This window comes from Phyllostomus discolor, chromosome 4 (assembly GCF_004126475.2).
Source record: "Phyllostomus discolor isolate MPI-MPIP mPhyDis1 chromosome 4, mPhyDis1.pri.v3, whole genome shotgun sequence".
Lineage (NCBI taxonomy): Eukaryota > Metazoa > Chordata > Mammalia > Chiroptera > Phyllostomidae > Phyllostomus > Phyllostomus discolor.
In genome coordinates this window covers 42,807,387-42,827,512 of record NC_040906.2, presented here as the reverse complement: position 1 = coordinate 42,827,512, position 20,126 = coordinate 42,807,387, and the positions used below count along the sequence as shown (strand labels likewise).

Sequence of the window (20,126 nt, the reverse complement as noted above, 5' to 3'; positions counted from 1 at the left end):
AACCACCTCTTTCTGCTCCCCTTTTCTTCTCAGCTGTTAGACTAAGCCGCAAATGTTACATAAACATAGGCCATTGTTAAATCATGTTGATTTGTGTTGTTGAAAATATTAATGGTATCATAAGACAGAATATCACCTTTCTAATAAATTATACCTACTTCTCTTGCAGAAATAGATGACAAGAGGATGACCAACACACAAGCAGAAGTAAGTTTTCTTACAATTCGTATAAACAGGTGTTCAGATCAATAAAAAACACTATTACTTGATTTTTTTGTAGTATAAAATATGATATCAATATAACTGTGATGCAAAAACTATTTAGTTTGCTTTACCTGACTGAACATGCAGTAAAATTTGCCACTAAATCTCTGCCTGTAGGGTGCCTTAATTCTCTAACAATGCAATCTAACCCTTGAAGAAAGTTATAAAATAAACCATTGCTTTTAATGGTAAGGTGTGGTATTGATAATTTCAATTTACTGACTGCTGGCATATGACCATCACAGGCTAGGGATAGCCAATGCTGAAATTCTGAAGCAAAAGTATGGGGGACAGGCACCACTTACAGGGTTCCGGGGTGTGGAGGCAAGAGCAGATCATCAGGCCAGAGTCTCCAAATGCACACATGGGAGTTCAGAGAATAGGAACCAGGGGAGGCTAGCGGAACTGATAATATAGAATATATAGACTGCAGAAGTGAGTAAACTTGCACCCAGAAATGAAACAAATATGTAATATGCTGCACACTGACTTAGTAGTTAATTTTCATGGCTGCATAAGTAGGCATATAGTAAATATGCAAAAATATGTAAAAAGACAAATATCAAATACTATAAATTTAATGAAATTGTGTGTGGGAAAATGTTTTGGAAATTAAACTCTCATGTAAATATAGTTTTTATTACTTAAGTTTTACTACGGTTATATAACAAATAATTTTTTCTAAAGAGTTAATTTCCTACTTACTGTTTGAATATGTGTGTACAAATAAATACATAAGAAATCCAGAAAGCAATTGCTTTGCACAATCAGCCAGGTGTGACTGAATACAGTAGAGGAATGGCAGAAATACCAACCATCCACACATTTATGCTCATATAGACTCGCCCTGCCTGTATCTATATGTAATGCACTGGTACCAAAACATTCTATTCTGGAGAAATTTTCTTGTACCACTTGTTTGGTTGATATGTTTGGCAATTGTTTAATTTTGTATTTTTACTTAAAAAAATAGTAGTACTTATTTAAGATTCACTTAATTTGCTAAATAAACTATTATGTTAAAATATCATTGTTTCTCAATCCTGTTTTCCCTTTGTTTTCAATAGGTTTTAGTATATTTTTATATTCTATATTTTTATTCAAATATATCTTTTAGTGGCAAAATAGAATTTTAAATTAATTGAGCCAATTAGTTAATCTAAATTTATTGATACCTAAATATATTTTACTAACTTATTTTATTTTTAATAATTAAATAACATTTTAATAATAAAATAATGTAAAATATTTTAATTTTTTTACTTTTTAATAGATTGTTTTTGCATCAGCTAAAAACCAACATCTTGATTATACTTTGAGGACAATTAAGCTTCAGTATAAACCAGGAAAGATGCTGCAATTTCTATTTACAACTTTGTAAAACAGTTTCTAGGAGTTTTTTAGAGTCTGTACATTACATTCTTTCTAATATACATGACAAGCCTAGAGTAATTCCCCCAAAGTATCCTGTAAGTATTTATACTTGAGCTTTTCAAAACAAAAATTATTGCTCCAGATATTAAAACCCCTACATTTGACATATTGAAATGAAAATAGACACTATTCAAAAGGAGTATTCGACATAATCCAATTTGAGTATAGGCCACATATATATTATTATAATAAATAATATTATATATACATACACACACAGCATGGGTATAAACTAGGTGGGTGCAGTTATATACAAATTTTCTTTAATAAATACAGTCGGCTCTTCCAATCTATGGGTTTCATGTATACAGATTCAACCAACTGTGGATTGAAAACAATATCTTCTCATTCCCAAACTGGGCTCTGCAACTCCAGATTCCCCACCGTGGTCTGAAAATACTTTTTTCCTTAAGTGGTTGGTTGAATCTGCTCCTGTGGAGGGCTGTGTGTAGTCATGTCAACTGGCCGGGGCTTTGGTGTTCATAAGCCCTGCGTTGTTCAAGGGTCATCTGAGAGAAAGAAATCCTGATCCAGTGTGCTTAGATAAGAGTGCCCAATAGCAGTTTTGTTAGAAAGATTTACCTTTAGACCATAGAAAAATATAATCTTAACATCATAATTCTAAGTAAATGTAGATACAAGATTGAACCTATCAATTCCAGAGGGCGGTAGATTGGTGTCACTGACCAAGCACCCTCCGCATCCTGCCAGAACCATTTGACAATCCTAGGGACAGGATATTATCTCGTGGGCATAGCTTTTGGAGTATATTGTTGCCCTGGCACTTATGCTTTCCTTTTAAATGGAAAAGATTAGTGTCTCTTTCTTCTCTTTCTTTTAGAATGAAATAATGTTATTAGATGAGAAAATAAAAGCAATTTTAAGACTGCAGTGGATGAAGAGTTTTATGATAAGACATATGCCATAGCTTCATATATCTTTTAATACTTTATTACCAGTGAACAAGTATACAATTTCTCATTGATTAGAGTTCTGTTTTATGAGAGGTACATCAGAAAGCTTTTTGAAATACAGCATAGTGTTTATTTCCCTCAGACGACTGATGGCATTGTCTTTATATGCAAACATAAGACTTTTTCTTTTTGTCCACAGTCACAGAATGCATCCCCTAAGCAAAGGAAGCAGAGCGTGTACACACCACCCACCATGAAAGGTACTGTTCAGGTACTGTTTCGGGGTGTTGCGACTGTTGAGTTTAAAGCTGGCGGGCTGCCTGTTCTCAAGGACTGTATGCTTGATAATAACCTAGATCTAGTCTCACTTACTTACTAATGTGAACTTTAGTTAAGATACTTTATCTATTTTGGACTTGGTTTCATCAGGAGTAAAATAGGTGGTTGAAGAAAGGGTAACTAGATTCACGTGATCCAAAATAATGACAAAAGCTTGTTTTAACCCTTTCTCTCATATTTTCCTTGAAGCTATTTTTCCAGAATCCCTAATTACTCTTTCCAATATTGGCAGATGATTGTCACTTTTTTCTTGGTTAAAACAAAGTAGCATTTTGGGCAGATTTAATGTAAAGTGTTGCCTCATTGCCTTGTGTTGGGAGCAGCTCTAAGAAACCCAAGCACCCATTAGCTGTACATATAACAGCTGTTGGAATAACAACTAGGAATGCTAACTCAGACTCTGGCATTATCACAGAATTTTCTCCCCAAATTGGAACTGCTAAGAGAACATCTAAGTGCATCAGAATTTTGAGCAACGTCAATTCCAAGAAAGGCTTCTTTTATTTCTCACACCCAAATGTTCCTGACATAAGGCAGAGTGTGTCTGGTCCAGTAGCTCATGTTTCAGTCTGGCGTGGGGCCATTGGCCCAGTGGTTCATTGTGTAGTTGTCCAGCTTGGTTTCAACTGCAGGCGAGTCCAGCTGAGCATCTTCCTCTGGAGTCTGGAGAGATGTCTAAGTTGAGAGTGCAGATTTGCACTCTGTATTCTCTCTAGATTTGGGGCCTTTGCAGGGAGGTGGGCTATAAATGGACACATTAAGAGCTACTTTCAGTAAACTTCCTTCCTGTGCAGCTATAAAACATGTTTGCTTATTTGTAAGATTGCGGTAAACAATCCAATCATCAGCATTGGTGTTTATGCCAGTGTAACTATTGAGACTATCAGGCATTCTTCTCTGAAGATAAATGCATCATTTTGAACATATCTTCCCTATTGTAAGTAGGGAAAGTACAAATATCTCTTGTACTTTCAAGACATATCAGTTTTGGTAGAAATGGGCAACAATGAAAGATATATGTTCACTAACTTAATGATTTCCTCTGTTCTATTTTTAAGCTTAACTAAATAAAGTAATACTGCTCTCATGTCCTCAGAGAATAATCATATTATTTTTGAAGGGAAATATTAAAACCAAGGCCCCAAGGGCTCATGGTTTTTATTATATTTAGTTCTCAAATGTCATAAGAATGTGGGATCCTAACATTTAGGAAATTTAGTCACATTGCACGTTTTTACATATACTCTTACTCACTGTCAAGCTTTCCAATATGGTCATTCAATGATAATCATTTTTGGCCATGAGTCAAGGCTTGAGAGACCACAGTAATTCTTTCAATAGACTAGCAGAGTGTTATTATAAGCTACTTAGACAGATCCTCATTTATAACTATTAAGTACCTAGGTAAGTCTCTTGCTTCTGATAAAAGAAAAGGGGAAGCTAAATCAACATATTTTATTCAGTTTACCTGTCCCTAAGAGCTAGAAATAAATTTTTCAAGACATAATTAAGAAATGGTAACATATGGTACATGTGAGCACACTGCAAAGCTTCAATCATGAGAAAGGTGAATTAGCAAAGGAAATGTTATTGAGATACCGAATACAACACTACAATTGCTCTGAAATGTATAATTCTTCAAATTGCACTGGAACACGCAATTGTTGAGTGTAAAAAAACATTTGCTATCCAAGCAAAACAGTAACAGATATGATTAAGAGTTCTGAAAAAATAATCACTGACGGAAAGGCTAACTGGAGCTCATGAAAGACTCAGTGAGTAACTGCTTTAACAAAACAAGAACAAATTAGCAAGACTCCTTTATTCCCCTCTCTTACTAGGTTATGAAGACTTACTGGGTACAGATGCTCAAGTAGCAGGAAAAGAGAGATGCTACATCCCACCTATGCCTTTTCAAGTAATGCATAGTGAGGCTAATCTCTGATCCCTTACGTTCATTTCTTTTCCCCTCTCTCACTTGCTATGCTACTTATGACTCCACCAAGTTTCAGAAAACACACGTCTAGGTTACATCTTATAATGTAAGTGCTATATGAAGGCATGTGGGAAGAAATAGAGCAGAGAAAACCATTTTAACAGGCACGCTGTCAAGGCTGATATGCTGATGACTCCCAAATATCTATCTGCAGTCCTAATATTATCTACTGAACTTCACACCCTCATTTCAAACTAGCTACTGAAATTCTTCATTGACTGTTACTAGGTTTCTAAAATTTAATGTGTCTAAAACCAAACACATTGGCTTTTTTTTTCGTTTGTTTTCTTCCCATCTCAGTAAATTGTGTTCTGCTGTTGAGAACAAAAACCTTTGCATAATTTTTGACACCTCTTCCTTACCCAACCTGTTAGCTACACTTGTTAGCTGTAATTTCAAAGTGCATTCTTTACCTGACTACTTTTTATATTTTCCACTGCTACTACTTTGTGCAAGTCAGCATTCATTCCTGCCTAGGCTTCTGCAGTAGTCTTATTGGTCTCTCGGATTTTGTTCTTGCCCCTCTACAATCTCCACTATGTAGAAACCAAAGCAATTCTTCTAACTCACAAATGTGATCACACCATCCCCTTCATCAAAATCCTCAGTGGCTTCCTGTTACATTCAGAATAAAATTACTAATTCAACCATGGCTTATGAGTGCCTGAATGAGTTGCATTTGTGTCCTTCTTTGATCTCATCTTTTTTCACGCTGTCCTTTGTTCATTGATGTCCAACATTATGGACTTTTTCTTTCTTTCTTTTTTTTTTTGCATGTTCTTAAACATGCCAAACAGACTTGCATTTCAAAGCATGTATACTTCCCATTTGTTCTTCCTGGAATGCTCTTTACCCAGTGGCCTTAGATGTGGCTCAGCTCATGTTACCTCCTCAGACAGGCCTTTTTATCCCGGTAATTAATTGCTCCTTCTACCATCACTATCTAGGTCCTTACACGCCGCCTTGTTTTTTTTCCATAGTACTCAGTATAATGTACCTAGAATGAGGTGTCTATGCTAGGCACATAGTAGGGGCTCAATAAATACTTGTTGAATAAATTAACTGTAATGAACGAAGGAATTCAGCCACATTGTCATCTGATCAGAATCAGGTTATCTCTTGAGCTTTGATCTATTAATTGTCATACCTGTGCCTCTGCTACTGTCTCTTGTTGCTTCTCTTGCTGTCTGATTCTCCCTTGACTTTGAGTTCCTACTCATCCATATGCTTTTGTTTTCCAGGTATACTTTTTACCACCCCCCTCTCGTCTGGCCAAATGTAAAATCTGATTTAGTAAATTAGTACTATCCAAAATGATTGAACATTGGGCTGGATTCTTAAGAAAGGTCATCACACAGGCCACTGGAACAATTACAGTGTTGCCTTTGGTGAGGGCCTGTTTCCTGGATCAATTAGTTTATGGCCAAGGTGGCAGCATCATATGGCAAACATGGAAATAGAAAGATCTAAATATAGCTTTCCTTTTCCAGGGTGTTTCATGGCTTGTGTAACACATTCACCCCTAGAAAGTAGTAATAGGTTTAATACTCACTCTGGCTTCCTATTCATAAACTTCTGGCACTCAAAGTTGTCAGGGAGCTTAAAGTTTAACTAGTGCAACTATCCAGTGATGACTGAGTATTTTCACTGCATTTAACCTCAGGGTATTAAATTGGCTATGTTCTCTTGAAGAGTCTAATATATTAGGCCTGGAGTGGAGCTAAATAATGAAACGTTTAAAGTGATTCTGTGGCAACAAATCTAAAGATTGACCAGACTCAGGTATCTATCTGATCAACTACCAAACGTGTCTTTCTTGTCTCCTGGGTAGATACCTCATGGACATCAAAGAGATCATAAGGTCAAAATCAACATGTTCAAAATTTACCTTTTGATCTTCTCCAAAACTGGTTGATTTGTCCTCGAGTGTTCTCTTTCCTAGGAAGTGGGAGTTTCATCTTCCCAACTATATTCCTGAGTTCTGGGAGCCTCCAGTGACCCACTCCAAGGTCTTGTGTATTGCATCCCATTAGCACCTCTTCACCTTTCTTTCCTCTTCTCTTATCTCCAGGACCACCTCCAAATTTCAAGCCACAATCATCTCTTTGCCAGGATGTCATTGCTTACTCTCATCTAGTCTTTCTCTTTTCGCCTCCCATTCATTTTCTACATGGTAGCCAAAGTGAAGTTTTCTTAATTGTATTTTTTCCACTATCATTTATCCCCCCTCGACCCTCTTCCACCTCCACCCAGTCACCTACCCCCAGGAATCACCACACTGTTGTCTGTGTCCATGAGTCCTTTCTCCCTTTGTTTTCCAATTTGGTCAAGTAAACTTTTGACACACAAAAATGCTTAAGTTGCTTTCCAGTTAAAACTCTTCAATAGCTCCCCATGGCCATTAGATAAAAATTCCTGTACCAGGGTGAAGTTTTCAAAGCTTACCGACCTCCCCACCCCCACACACCCACTAGGTCACAGCTATTTCGGCATTTTGCCAGATACTGAATGCACCAGGCTCTTTGCCGATTCAGGAAAGAACTTGAACACTCCCCCCTTCACCTAGAGTGTTTTCTCTAGTCTACTTCTTGTCATCATTCTTCATTTGGCTCATTCCTACTGATTATTCAATTCCTGTCTTTAAATGTCAGTTTCTGAAAGAAGCCTTCCTTAGCCCTCCATTCTAAATTCTCTATAGCTGTACTTCTCTATCGATAGTTAGAAATTGCCTGTGGTTCTTTCGTTGCAAATAATCATGATGTCCATTTTTTTAATTTAGTGTCTGTCTCTCCAGCTAGATGAGAATGATCTATTTGAGTGATCTGTGTGGCAGCAGTAACAGTGTCTACTTTGTCCTCTGTCATATCTGCAGGGCTTAACATAATGTTTGGTTCATAAGCCATGCTTACCAATAAACTTTCAAATGAATTTTAAAAATATACTCAACACTATTGTTGATGAATGAATCATTTCCTTAGGAAAACCACTTTCTCTCTAATCTCTCTATTAGAAAGATCTTTTCTCTATTGAAGTCCCTAGAAATTTGTATTCATGGACTCTTGTTCTATATATCATGTTACCATTTGTGGCAATTTTTAAAATGAGAACTATGTATCTCAAGACATCTATCAAGTTCTTGCTTCACCCTTAATTTTCTTCTTTCCAGGTTAATTGTCCAAAAGTCATTTATGCTTGCCATTTAGTCGTTTCACATTCATTCTTGATCTTCTAATAAGCTCGACTTTGCCCGTGTCATTCTAGAAGTACATCATTAAAAATCAACCTAATATTGAAGGTGTGGTCTGACCAGAGTGGAGTCAGACTTCAGTTAGGCCTGTCACCTTCTCCATCCCAGATCATTTAATTATGTTAATGCAACCAGAAATCTTATTCGCTTTTTCTGACAGCCATATATGTTGGTGACAAATGGTGGCTTAGCATAAGCCGAGTTCAAGCCTTTTTCATGCATTGCTATTAAACTTTCAAACCTTTTTCATGCATTGCTATTAAACCATATTATTCACTGGGCATTTTACCTTTGAAAATTGTTTGTTTTTCTGAAACCAAAAAAGCAATTTTTTCCTCTTGTTAGAATGAGGCTTGTCACATGAACATGTCACATTTCATATCATGATTCTATCATCCATTCTATTTTCTATTATCTCAATTGTGTGTCATCTGTGGATAAGATAACTTATCTTCGGTATTTTTAACCACATCTGTAATCAACTTAACAAACAGGAAAAGGTACAGAGAGGGTCCTGAAGCACACATCTCCCTCTAGTTGACATTGACCACCGCCCAAATGTCACCACCTCACCAGTTATCAAATTGACATATATATTGCATTCTTTGAAACCAGAGGGTATTATGAACACTCTTGTTAGATACATTGTTTTATTTCAGATATCTTGTGCTGATTGCATCTGTCATCTATATAGATGAGTCATAACTTTATAATGCATATTATGTAAAAAAATGAAAAAAGTTGAAGTTTGCATAGATAACAGACTCACTTCTCTATTCACTTTTCCATTATAGTGCTTTATAATTATGTAAGTAGAAAGTTCTGAAGATTATTAAAAAAATGATAACTGACTATTGTATAGCTATGTGCACTTCTCTGGTGTTTATATGGTAGTCAGCCCTGTAATTTACAGAACAGCCAATTAAATTATTGTTGGATAGCTTGAATCATGTTTTCAGAAAAGCAAAGTAGGTTTTAATCTTGGGACAGGAAATGACTGACTCATTTCCACCCCCATTTCGTGTTTATGTGTGTTTTACTGGAATGCAATTGCCTTCAAATTGAGGAAAGCAGAGCAAGTGCTATTGATTTAAAGGAAAATCTGAACATAAAACCAAACAGCTGACTGAAAAATGATCCTGTATGGCAGGGCCTCTTTGTATTACATTACCATTCTTAATGCATAGCAACTCTTTTTTTTTTTTTTGCTCTTCTGAAAAACACTTTCTTCCTCTCATTCTTCATAGTTGCTTTAATGGAATATTTAGCTACATCAGTGTCCAGAGGTGGTTCATTGAATACTTGTGACAGTAACTTCTGCATTTTTTTCTTCAAGGATGGCTGTGATCTTGATATTTTATTGCCATTTCATCTCTTTTCATAGTAAAGCAGTAGATACAAAGAAAGAATAACCCAGGGAGTGAAAAGAGTCAAACTGGTCCCAATAAGAGGTTGATGTGGCAAGGATGTGACCTGTAATATTAACTGAAGGATAATCTTCAAATCAGGGAAGGCTGTTGATGATAACAATTTCCTGGACCCAACATAAAAGGACATGGACTTTGAGGTCAAGTGATCAGAGTTCAAACTTCAGCACCACCACTTACTAACCATTCTAATTGAGCAAGTCAGTGAGTTTAACCTGTTTCTGCTCTCACCAGTGAAGAGGAGATAATAGCTAACACCTAGAACTGCTGTAGGGACAAAATGAAACAATATGTGCAAAGAGAACACTTAGAACAGGCATGTACTATGTGGGGAATAATTTGAATAATTATTTGAACCCTGGATTGAGTTAAGCACACCCCTCCTCCATTTCCACTGAGCCTGGCAGAATGGGGGAAGTAGCCTGGGGGAGAGATCAAGGAGGGCTGATGAAAGGACTTAGAGGAGAATGAAATACCTGATGGAGCTGTGCTCTCATCCCAGTGGGAGCTGAGAAGTCAGGTTTAGAGGTGCCTGGCCCTAGTAAGCATGTGGATTACCAAGCCTGGCAACAGTCACTCCACTTGTATTTGTACCAGTCTCAGGTGCATTTGTGGATTTAATCCTTTATCTTGCACTTCCCTTTAAACAAAATATGGCTTTTGCTTCAATTCACCTAGCTTCTCTCCTCAAACACAGTGTCCCTTACTTTCCAGCTAACTAATAGCCCTCTCAGAGGTATTGATATTTAAACAAATACATTTTGTATTACAAAAAAAGCTTAAGAACAAAGTGATGGTTAATGGTGAATTTGGGGATGCTAAAGATTATACAATAAATATTTCTAGCCAGAATGATGAGCAGGGAATCACATCATAAAAATTCAGCCTGTAACTAATCAATGTAGGTAGATTGATGATAATTATATTGAATTGTGTCTATTTTATCCTTCCCAATTTCAAGCCTCTTGTAACTGTGACAAAAAATATTCAAAATGAATAGACCAGCCTGTTCTCATCACTCTCTGCACATCAAAAATCAAAGGCAGGGAGAGAATGTAGAAAGATCTTTTAGTTTCTCTCTTCACACTGTATTCTTTTTTCTTTCTTTCTTTCTTTCTTTCTTTCTTTCTTTCTTTCTTTCTTTCTTTCTTTCTTTCTTTCTTTCTTTCTTTCTTTCTTTAAGAGAGAGGGGAAGGGAGAAAAAGGGGGAGAGAGAAACATCACTCAATACTCAATACTATATTTTGTTCCTCCTTGCACACCTCCAGCCAGAGACCTGACCCATGACCCCTTTTTCTTTTTTAAACATTTCTGTCCCTCTGTGGGTGTTCTCTAGGTATTCATCACATTTGCTTTTCTAAATCATGGTTTTTTTTGTTTGTGCTGGCTCAGTTTATTTACTGTGTAGGGTGGGGCTTATTTATGCAACTGGAGACACATTTTCACAGATTTCTAGATAACAAGGAACATTCTAAATATATATACAAGTCTTTATTTAAAAAAAACACACAAAAACACACTTCTATTTTCAGATCCACTTCCTTCACTTTTGTTTAATTTCTTCCACTAAGTTTTGTGTTCATCTTTCCTTCTATCTTTGAATGCATAAGGCAGGGTCAGCTTGGAGACCTGATCTGAGCATGTACCTTCTTGAAAGTCACTAAGGTGCCCCGTTATTATGAGATCAACATTGAGAGTGAGACAAGAGGAAAATGCCAGCAAGTATGAGTGAACTTCGTATTTTATGTAGTATTCATGGATTAGTAGGCTAAAAGGTTTAAAGGACCTTGAGATGAATTAAATTGCAAATTTGAAATTTGGAACAAGAAACTTAATCTCATGTAGTGCCAATTACATTTTGAAAAGGAGACCACTATTTGTTAGTATAGTTCTATTCATGTGTCTGTATATATTTACCTATTTCAAAATTAATCTTTTAAATTTGCATCACTCTGTTTAAATAATATACAACTTTTAAAATTGCTTCCTACTACCCTGGCCAGGTGGCCCAGTTGGTTGAGCATTGTCCTATGCACCAAAATGTTGTGGGTTCAATCCCCAGTCAGGGCACATACCTAGATTGTGGGTTTGATCCCTGGTCAGGGCGTGTAGGACAGGCAATCGATCGATGTTTCTCTCTCACATTGATGTTCCTCTCTCTGTCTCTCTCTCTCCCTCCTTCCTTTCTCTCTAAAAAATCAATGAATGTATCCTCAGGTGAGGATTTAAAAAATTCCTTTCTATTTTAGAAGCAAGAGAAGAGATGAACTTTTGGATTTGGTTTAAACAGTGTCTTTAGGTCTTTCCCAGATATGCAAATAGTAAAATTCATTGGTCTAAGCACTAGTAACATAGTGCCACAAATCACATATGAACCTCCACTGTGTGTCAAGTGCTGCATTAAAGTGGTGTGGCTGCATAGAAGAAGAGGGAAATCCCTGCCCTCTGGGAGGCCAGTCTAGAAGCAACATGCAGGCAGGCAGGTAAAGCTGACTATAAATCCTTGAATAAGGATTTGACAGTTATCAGGTGATGTGAGGAGACACACTAGCCTTGGGGGAAAAGAGGGGGAGTGCACTTTCAGATCACAGTCATGTTTACACATGTGTCTGCAGAGTACAATAAACCAAGTCATGGAAAAATGGAATATATGGCTCACTATTTTCAATCCTCCTGCTCATAATAACTTGTAAAGCATTTAAGATGACACCATCATTTAGACAGTTAAATCCTGCATGGATCATCACCAGGACTTCTGCTGCCACACAAAGTCTAAATACGTCCCACTAATGGACTATGTAGACATCACTTTTTGAAACATTTGGAAATCCTTTTGTATTTGATTACATTTTAGAAGTTCTGATTCACAGCTTTGTCTTCACTTTTAAGAATGTTGCTTTTCAAAACAGCTCAAATTATACTTTTTAAAAATAAACTTTATAAAATTCAACAGGAAGGAAGACTCCCAAACTCATTTTATGAGGTCAGCATTATCCTAATTGCAAAACTAGATAAATACACTACAAAGAAAGAAAATTATAGGCCAATATCACTGATGAACATAGATGATAAAATCTTCAACAAAATATCAACAAACCAAATACAGCAATGCATCAAAAAGATCATAAACCATGATCAACTCAGATTTATTCTGGGAATACAAGGTTGGTACAACATTTGCAAATCAATAAATGTGATTCATCACATAAACAAAATGAAGGATAAAAACTACATGATTATATCAATAGATGCAGAAAAAGCTTTTGATAAAATCCTGCACCCTTTTATGAAAAAAACTCTCAGCAAAATGCAAATAGAGGGAACTTACCTAAACACAAAAAGGCCATATATGGCAAAACCACTGCCAGCATCATACTCAATGGGCAAAAACTACAAGTGTTCCCCTTAAGATTGGGAACAAGACAGGGTTGCCAGCTTTTACCTCTCTTTTTCAACATAGTGCTAGAAGTCCTAGCCATAGCAATCAGACAAGAAGAAGAAATAAAAGACATCCAAATTTGAAAGGAAGAAGTAAAATTGTCTTTATTTGCAGATGACATGATAGATACTGTACATAGAGAACACCAAAGATTCCACCAAGAAACTACTAGAACTGATAAATGAATTCAGCAAAGTAACAGAATACAAAATTAATATTTGGAAGTTGGTTTCCTTTTTATATGCCAATAATGAACTAACAGAAAGGGAAATTAAGAAAACAGTCCCATTCATAATTGCTACAAAAAGAATAAAATACCTAGGAATAACCTAACCAAGGATGTAAAAGACCTGTACTAGAAAAACTATAAGACACTGAAAGCAATTGAAGAAGATACAAATAAGTGGAAGCACACACCATGTTCATGGATAGGACAAATTAATATCCTTACAGTATCCATACTACCCAAAGTAATCTATAGATTCAACACAGTCCTATCAAGATTCCAATGACATATTTCACAGAACCAGAACAAATATTTCAAAAATCTATATGGAACCACAAAAGGCCCCACATAGCAACAGCAATCCTGAAAAAGAAGAACAAAGTTGGAGGAATCATGCCACCTAATATCAGACCATAAAATATGGCCATAATAATCACAACAGCCTGGTACTAGCATAAAAACAGACACATAGGTCAATGGAACAGAATAGAGAGCTCAAAAATAAATCTACACCTTTATAGTCAATTAATAATCAAAAGAGGAAGCAAGCACATGCAATGGACTAAAGATAGTTTATTCAATAAATGGTTTTGGGAAGACTGGACAGATATGTGAAGAAATATGAAATGGGTCTCCTTTCTTACACCACACACAAGAATAAATTCAAAATGGATCAAAGACTTAAATGTTAGACCCCAAACCATAAAAATCCCAGAAGAAAACACAGGCAGCAAAATCTCAGACAGTGCTCATAGAAACTTTTCATAAAGTTTTGTTTCTATGAGGCAAGAGAAAGAAAAGAAAAAATAAACAAATGTGACTTCATGAAACCCAAAACTTTTTGCATAGTAAAGGAAATTGTCAAAAAAATAAAAAGACAACCCACAGAGTTGGATACATCTGACAAGGGGTTAATATCAAAATTAATAAAGTACTTACAAAACAACACCAAAAAAACCAAACAACCCAATTAAAAGATGGGCAAAAGACCTGAATAGACACTTCTCCAAAGAGGACGTACAGATGGCCAATAGACATATGAAAAGATGCTCAATGTCACTAATCATCAGAGAAATATAAATAAAAACTACAATAAGATACCATTTCACACTTGTCAAAATGGCTATCATCAATAAATCAAAAATAACAAGTGTTGGCAAGTATGTGGAGAAAGGGGAACCCTTTTGCACTGTTGGTGGGAATGCAGACTGGTGCAGCCACTATGGAAAGCAGTCTGGAGATAGCTCAAAATATTAAAAACAGATCTGTCTTTTGACCCAGCAATCCCATTTCTGGGAATATATATGAAATAATCCAAAACACTAATTCAAACGAATATAAGCAGCCCTGTGTTCATTGAAGCATTATTTACAATAGCCAAGATATGGAAGCAGTCCAGTGTCCATCAATAGATAAGTGGCTAAAAAAATCTATGGGACATTTACACAATGGAATTCTACTTGGCCATAAAAAAGAACAAAATTTACCCTTTGCAACAATATGTATGGACCTGGAGGACATTATGCTAAGTGAAATAAGCCAGTCAGAGAAAGACATCCCATATAATTTTACTCATTTGTGGAATCTCATGCACAAACTGAACTAACAAGCAAAACAGAGACAACAGACTCACAGATGAACAGATGACAGCTAGTGGAGGAGGAGGTTGGGGGTGGAGGGATTGACTAAAATAGGATTCATGGATGCAGACTGACTCATGAGTGGTGATTGCTAAGTGGAGGGGAGTATTGGGGGACTGAATGGTAATGGAAAAATATAATGAAGATTATATATTACAAAATAAACTTTATATTTTAGAATTTAAAAGTAGTTTTAGGTTTACAGAATAATAATGATGGTAGTATAGAGAGTTCCCGTATAATCTGCAGCCAGTTTCTCCTGTGATTATGTTACAGAATAGATCCAGTTGGTGGGGTGAACAATATACTTTTACCAAATGGACCCACCCTTGTGCTCCAGGGGTCCCCACCCCATATTAGGTTTGCCTTACCTGCCACCATCTGCCCAGTCTGGCCTACCGTATCTCAGAAAAAGAAGTAGAAGTCCGTGGTTCTTCTCTGCCCAAAAAGCATGGTCCCCAAAAGCGCCATGCTCCCAAAAAGTGCCATGGTCCCAAAAAGATGCCACATGGCTACTGTGCCTGGGTTTAAATCCCAGTGCCAATCTTCCTTTGCCACATCATTTCTAACTCCTCCCACAATTGACCACAGCTGCCGTTATTCCCTAGTAAGTCCGGGCAGGTGTGGCCCTGTGGTGTGGAGCCAATCACCTCCAAGCTCTTACACAGGCTCTGTAACCAGGGGGAGTTGCCTTTCAGTTACACCTCTGTTGAAGTCACTCACATCACCCTGGCTCAAAGCATGGCCACAGCTGTTTAACATATCTGTGAAACCAATTAAAGGTTATATGTATATTAACTGACCAATCTGGAGGTTATCTGCAAAACTGTTGCTATTCAAAACAGCCCTCAATGGCCCTGCTCCACATGTCCCATCCCCCAGCTCAGACTTGTGGGGGTGAGGAGATACATATATTTATATATATAAAATATTTTCTGGACACTGAGTTCTGGACCCCATTAGAAATCCCTATTTGCCCCCCTACTTTGGCTACACCCTGTTACAATCATATCATATATAAATATGGTATATTTGTTGCAATTAAAAAACCAATATTGATACATTATTATTAACTAAAGCCCACATATACATTATTTGTATTTGTTTAGTTTTTATCTTTTTCTGTTTTAGAAGCTCATCTAGCTCACCACATTACATTTAGTATCATGTCTCCTTAGGCTCCTTTTGGTTGTGATAGTTTCACATCTTTCCTTATTTTTAACGAACCTGATAATTTTGAGTAGTGCTGGGCAGGTATTTTCTCAAATTTTCCTCTATTGGAATTTTTCTGATATTTTTCTAATGATGAGACTGAGGTTATGGATTTTGGGGGAGTAAGATTGTACATATAACATGACCTTTTCCATTATATGATATGAAGGGCAGGAGCTATCCACCTGACTTACTACTGTTGATGCTGATGTCGATCACCTGGCTGAGGTAGGTGGGCTTGTCAGATTCTCTGCAATAAAGTTACTCTTTTTTACCCCATTTCAATATTGTCCTCTTTGGAAGTAAGTCACCATGTGTAGCTGATACTTCAGTGGAAAGTTACGCTCCACCTCCTCGAAGAATATGTACCTGCAGAAATTACTTGGAATTCTGCACACAGGAGAGTTCTCTCTTCTCTCCCATTTATTTACTTACTTATTCAATCATTTATTTTTTATTAGTATTGACTCATGGATTTTTTTTTACACTTGGAATTTTAATTGAATACTATATTTTGTTGCTCAAATAATTCTAGCTCTGGCCACTGGGAGCTTTTTCAGTTGACTCCTCTGTCCCTTTGACATATCCATTATTGTGTTTTTTGTTTGTTTGTTTGTTTGTTTGTTTGTTTTAGCATATCCTTACTTTATCGCACTAAAAGATACTTAAGTCTCCTTTGCATATTTCCTGTCCCCATCTTAGAATCAGTCATTTCTTGAAGTCAAGGAGATTTCAAATCACAATTTTATTTCTGTTTGAGTCAGTATACTATAAAATTTATGTTTGCATCAGTATATAGTCACTAAAATAGAAAAATCTATTTCTTGCTCTGCAGAAATGTGCGTGCATCACATCCATTAGTGTTTAGGAGGGTTAATATTACACTGTTAGCATGCTAAGATGTACATACTCCACTGTTGTTAATGCTAATGGGAGTTCCAGGAAGAGGGGAAAAGAAAACAAAACAATTCCTAATAGCTGAGTAAGCAGATGTTGTCTTTATGGACTTGCCTTCCTCCCTTTAACACAGTGTTCCCTAAGGATTTCTGGGATGAGCTTTGCATTGCCCCTTGATAGACGGAAAATTAGTAAAAGGTATGTAGGCTTCTTGGAAATTGGTTGTTTGCTTTACTTAAACCAGAGTTTAGAAAAAGTAACATTTCCAAGACCTTACATTTGTGTAGTGTTTCAACAGACACAATGTGTTCTGTATGATTTTTTTTTTTTTTTAACAGAAAACCATCTAAAGCTAAGTAGGATATTTTATTTTAGAGGACACCAAGGCTCACTGAAGAACAGAGTTTCCCATGTTAACACCACTCTCGTTTACAAGGTTAAATTGTCACATGAGCCTTGTTTTGCTTTTGTGTTGGAATAGCAATAGGCCTCAGTTTTTTCCTTTTTACCTTTGTACACTATTTGCCCTTTAAAATCCAGAGATCCTTCAGCCTTATAATTCGATGGAAAGTTTCTACAAGATATTTTATACCAAAGTTCCTACACAATGCTTAGTACCTTTGTTTTTAATCATTTTGGTATATTAAACTAACGTTATAGATCCATACGTAATAACAACTTTGTACTCAAACCGATCTTGCCGTTAATCTTGTCTCTCTCTAATCGGCCTTCCCACACCCTGACAACTGACCATACAAGTCAACCCTGTGTATTTTTGTTTTACAGCCCTTCAAATGTGTGCTGATTCCTTTAGAATAAAACCCTGGAAATAATGTGCAGGACTGTTTACAATTTGGCTCCCCCATCTCTGTCTAGCCTCACCCGCCTCCTGCCACAGCCTCCTTTTATTTCACGATGTGGCAATGCTGAACTGTATTTAGTCTCTTGAAAATAACACTTGTTTCTAGCCTGCGTGTTTGTTTTACAGCTTTATTTATACATAATTCCTTTTTTTGTCTAGCCTAATTCTAAATCCTTTTTTAGACATTTTAGCTCTTTAACTTATTTACTTTTGAATTTATTTATTTTATTATTTTATTTTTTATTGTTGTACAAATACAGTTGTCTCCATTTTCACTCCACCACACCCCCCACCCCACCCATCCCTGCCTCCCATGCTCGAACCTACCCCCTTTGGCTTTGTCCATGTGTCCTGTATACATGTTCCTTGATGGACCGTCCCCCTTTTCCCTTTGAGGTGTGCTACTGTGAGACTCAGAGTGTATTATGCATATGTCTGTGTGTTGTGGGGAAGAGAAATAATTTTCCTTCTCCCCTTCTGAATTCTTCTGGCTGATGTAACTGAGTCAAATTAACATGAGACAGACTGACAGGAGAAAATAACTAAATTTATTACATACATACATATGGTGGTGCCATAATAGTACAGGACCCTAGAACAAATCTAGCAGTTGAGGCTTTTATGCCACCTTCAGCTAAGGAGAAGTGGATTGAGGGTTGGGGTTAGGAACTTCAAGAAGAAGGAGGGCACTTGACGTGCAGATGAAAAAGCAAATTTTTGTTTAAGGCTATCCTGGGCCATCTTAACTACTGGACACAGAGGTCCTTGAAGAAATGGGCCTTGCTAGGTTCCTCTCTATCAAATACTAATTCATATTAAACTATGGTCATCTGTCATATCTTCCTTCATGGAACAGAACCTCTATCTAACTTCTTTTAGGCAGTCAGGGGGAAGATACAAGGTTTTTCCTGAGTCTTTCATGTCTTAAAAAGAACTTGCTTAAAATAATCAATACCCTAAAAGTCATATTCTGGGGTGGCAAACTCTGCCTTTCCTCTAGTCCCCCCCCACTGCCCCCACCCTGCTCCCAGTGTGTACCTGTAATCCCATCTAGATAGACGGAATTCCTAGAGGACCGGGCCCATGTCTTATTTGTTTTCTAGGAGAATTCTTACTTGTCTTCCACTTGTATTGCAGAAGGCTCTTAGTAACTGCTCAATCAATGAGTGAATAATCTTTCTGATTTAAAATGTGAATTTAATGGCTTAATTTTAGCCATATTGAAAAAAATAGTTAATTTTATTCTCTCATTTATTTGCTCACTCTACAAACATTTATAAAATGCTCATTATCTGCCAGGTCATGTATTTGGCTCTTGTAGGTCAAGATGAGATAAAGTGCAGTCTTTGTCCTAAGGAAAAATGTAGTCAAATGGAAAAGAAAGTTACATAAAGAAATAGGTTCTATAAAGATTGATACAGACAAGGATATTTGAACGCAGAAATGCAAATCACTAGCTGTACTTGTTACAGACAGTGAAGACGTAACAGAAGAAGAAAACATCTGTCAGTTGAGGGACGGGTAAGATTTTCAGAGAAGGCTGAGGGGTGGATTCCCAGCGCAGGGTTGAGCAGATGCAGAGGCACAGATGTGAAAGGGCATGTGAACCCAGCACATGGTGAGGCTGGGGGGGAGCCTGTGGAGGACAGAGCCCTGGACAGATGCCACGGACTTGTCAAAGGCCCTGTGTGTCATGTACTTAGGAGTCGGGACTTTATCCAGAGCACTTTTGGACACTTTTTAAGATTACTTGATGTGTTACAGTGTTGTCTCGACGGCTTTGAAAATATGGGGGATGGGGAAAAGGACAAAGAAGTTGATTCACAAAGTTCATTTTTGAAGATTACTCTGCCTTAGATTCTATTTGTGTCATTTCATCTGCCAGTTTCCAGCATTTTTATTTGTACAAGAATGACTAACCGCAAGTGCCAACGTCGTGTTTCTCCTTTAATGCACTTAGACTTTCTAAATAATATTTATGACTTGTGAGAAGTTGAAATACTCATATTATCTTCCAAAATAAGTGAAAGGAAATCCAATTGGAAATGTGTTATAATATATAAATGTCAAGAAAAATTGAGAAATTGTTTTTTAATGGGGCAAATTTAAGATATGATTACACTCTACAAACTTGAGTTGGTCTATAAAAATTTCTAAATATTTTCACTTTTGAAAACCTTATCTTCTTGACTGAACCTCAAAATAAGGTTTAATTTGCAAGATAACTTT

General features: G+C 36.7%; 1 protein-coding gene across 1 annotated transcript in view; it reads left to right on the top strand.

Annotated features, from left to right (window-relative positions):
* The window catches only part of PPP1R1C (protein phosphatase 1 regulatory inhibitor subunit 1C), a 131,738-nt gene that overhangs the window by 69,060 nt on the left and 42,552 nt on the right, over positions 1-20,126 (top strand). The window contains exons 3-4 of the mRNA XM_028509381.2: positions 170-207; positions 2,812-2,872. Of these exons, the coding sequence (XP_028365182.1) occupies positions 170-207; positions 2,812-2,872 (99 nt within the window). The remainder of the gene's footprint in view (positions 1-169; positions 208-2,811; positions 2,873-20,126) is intronic.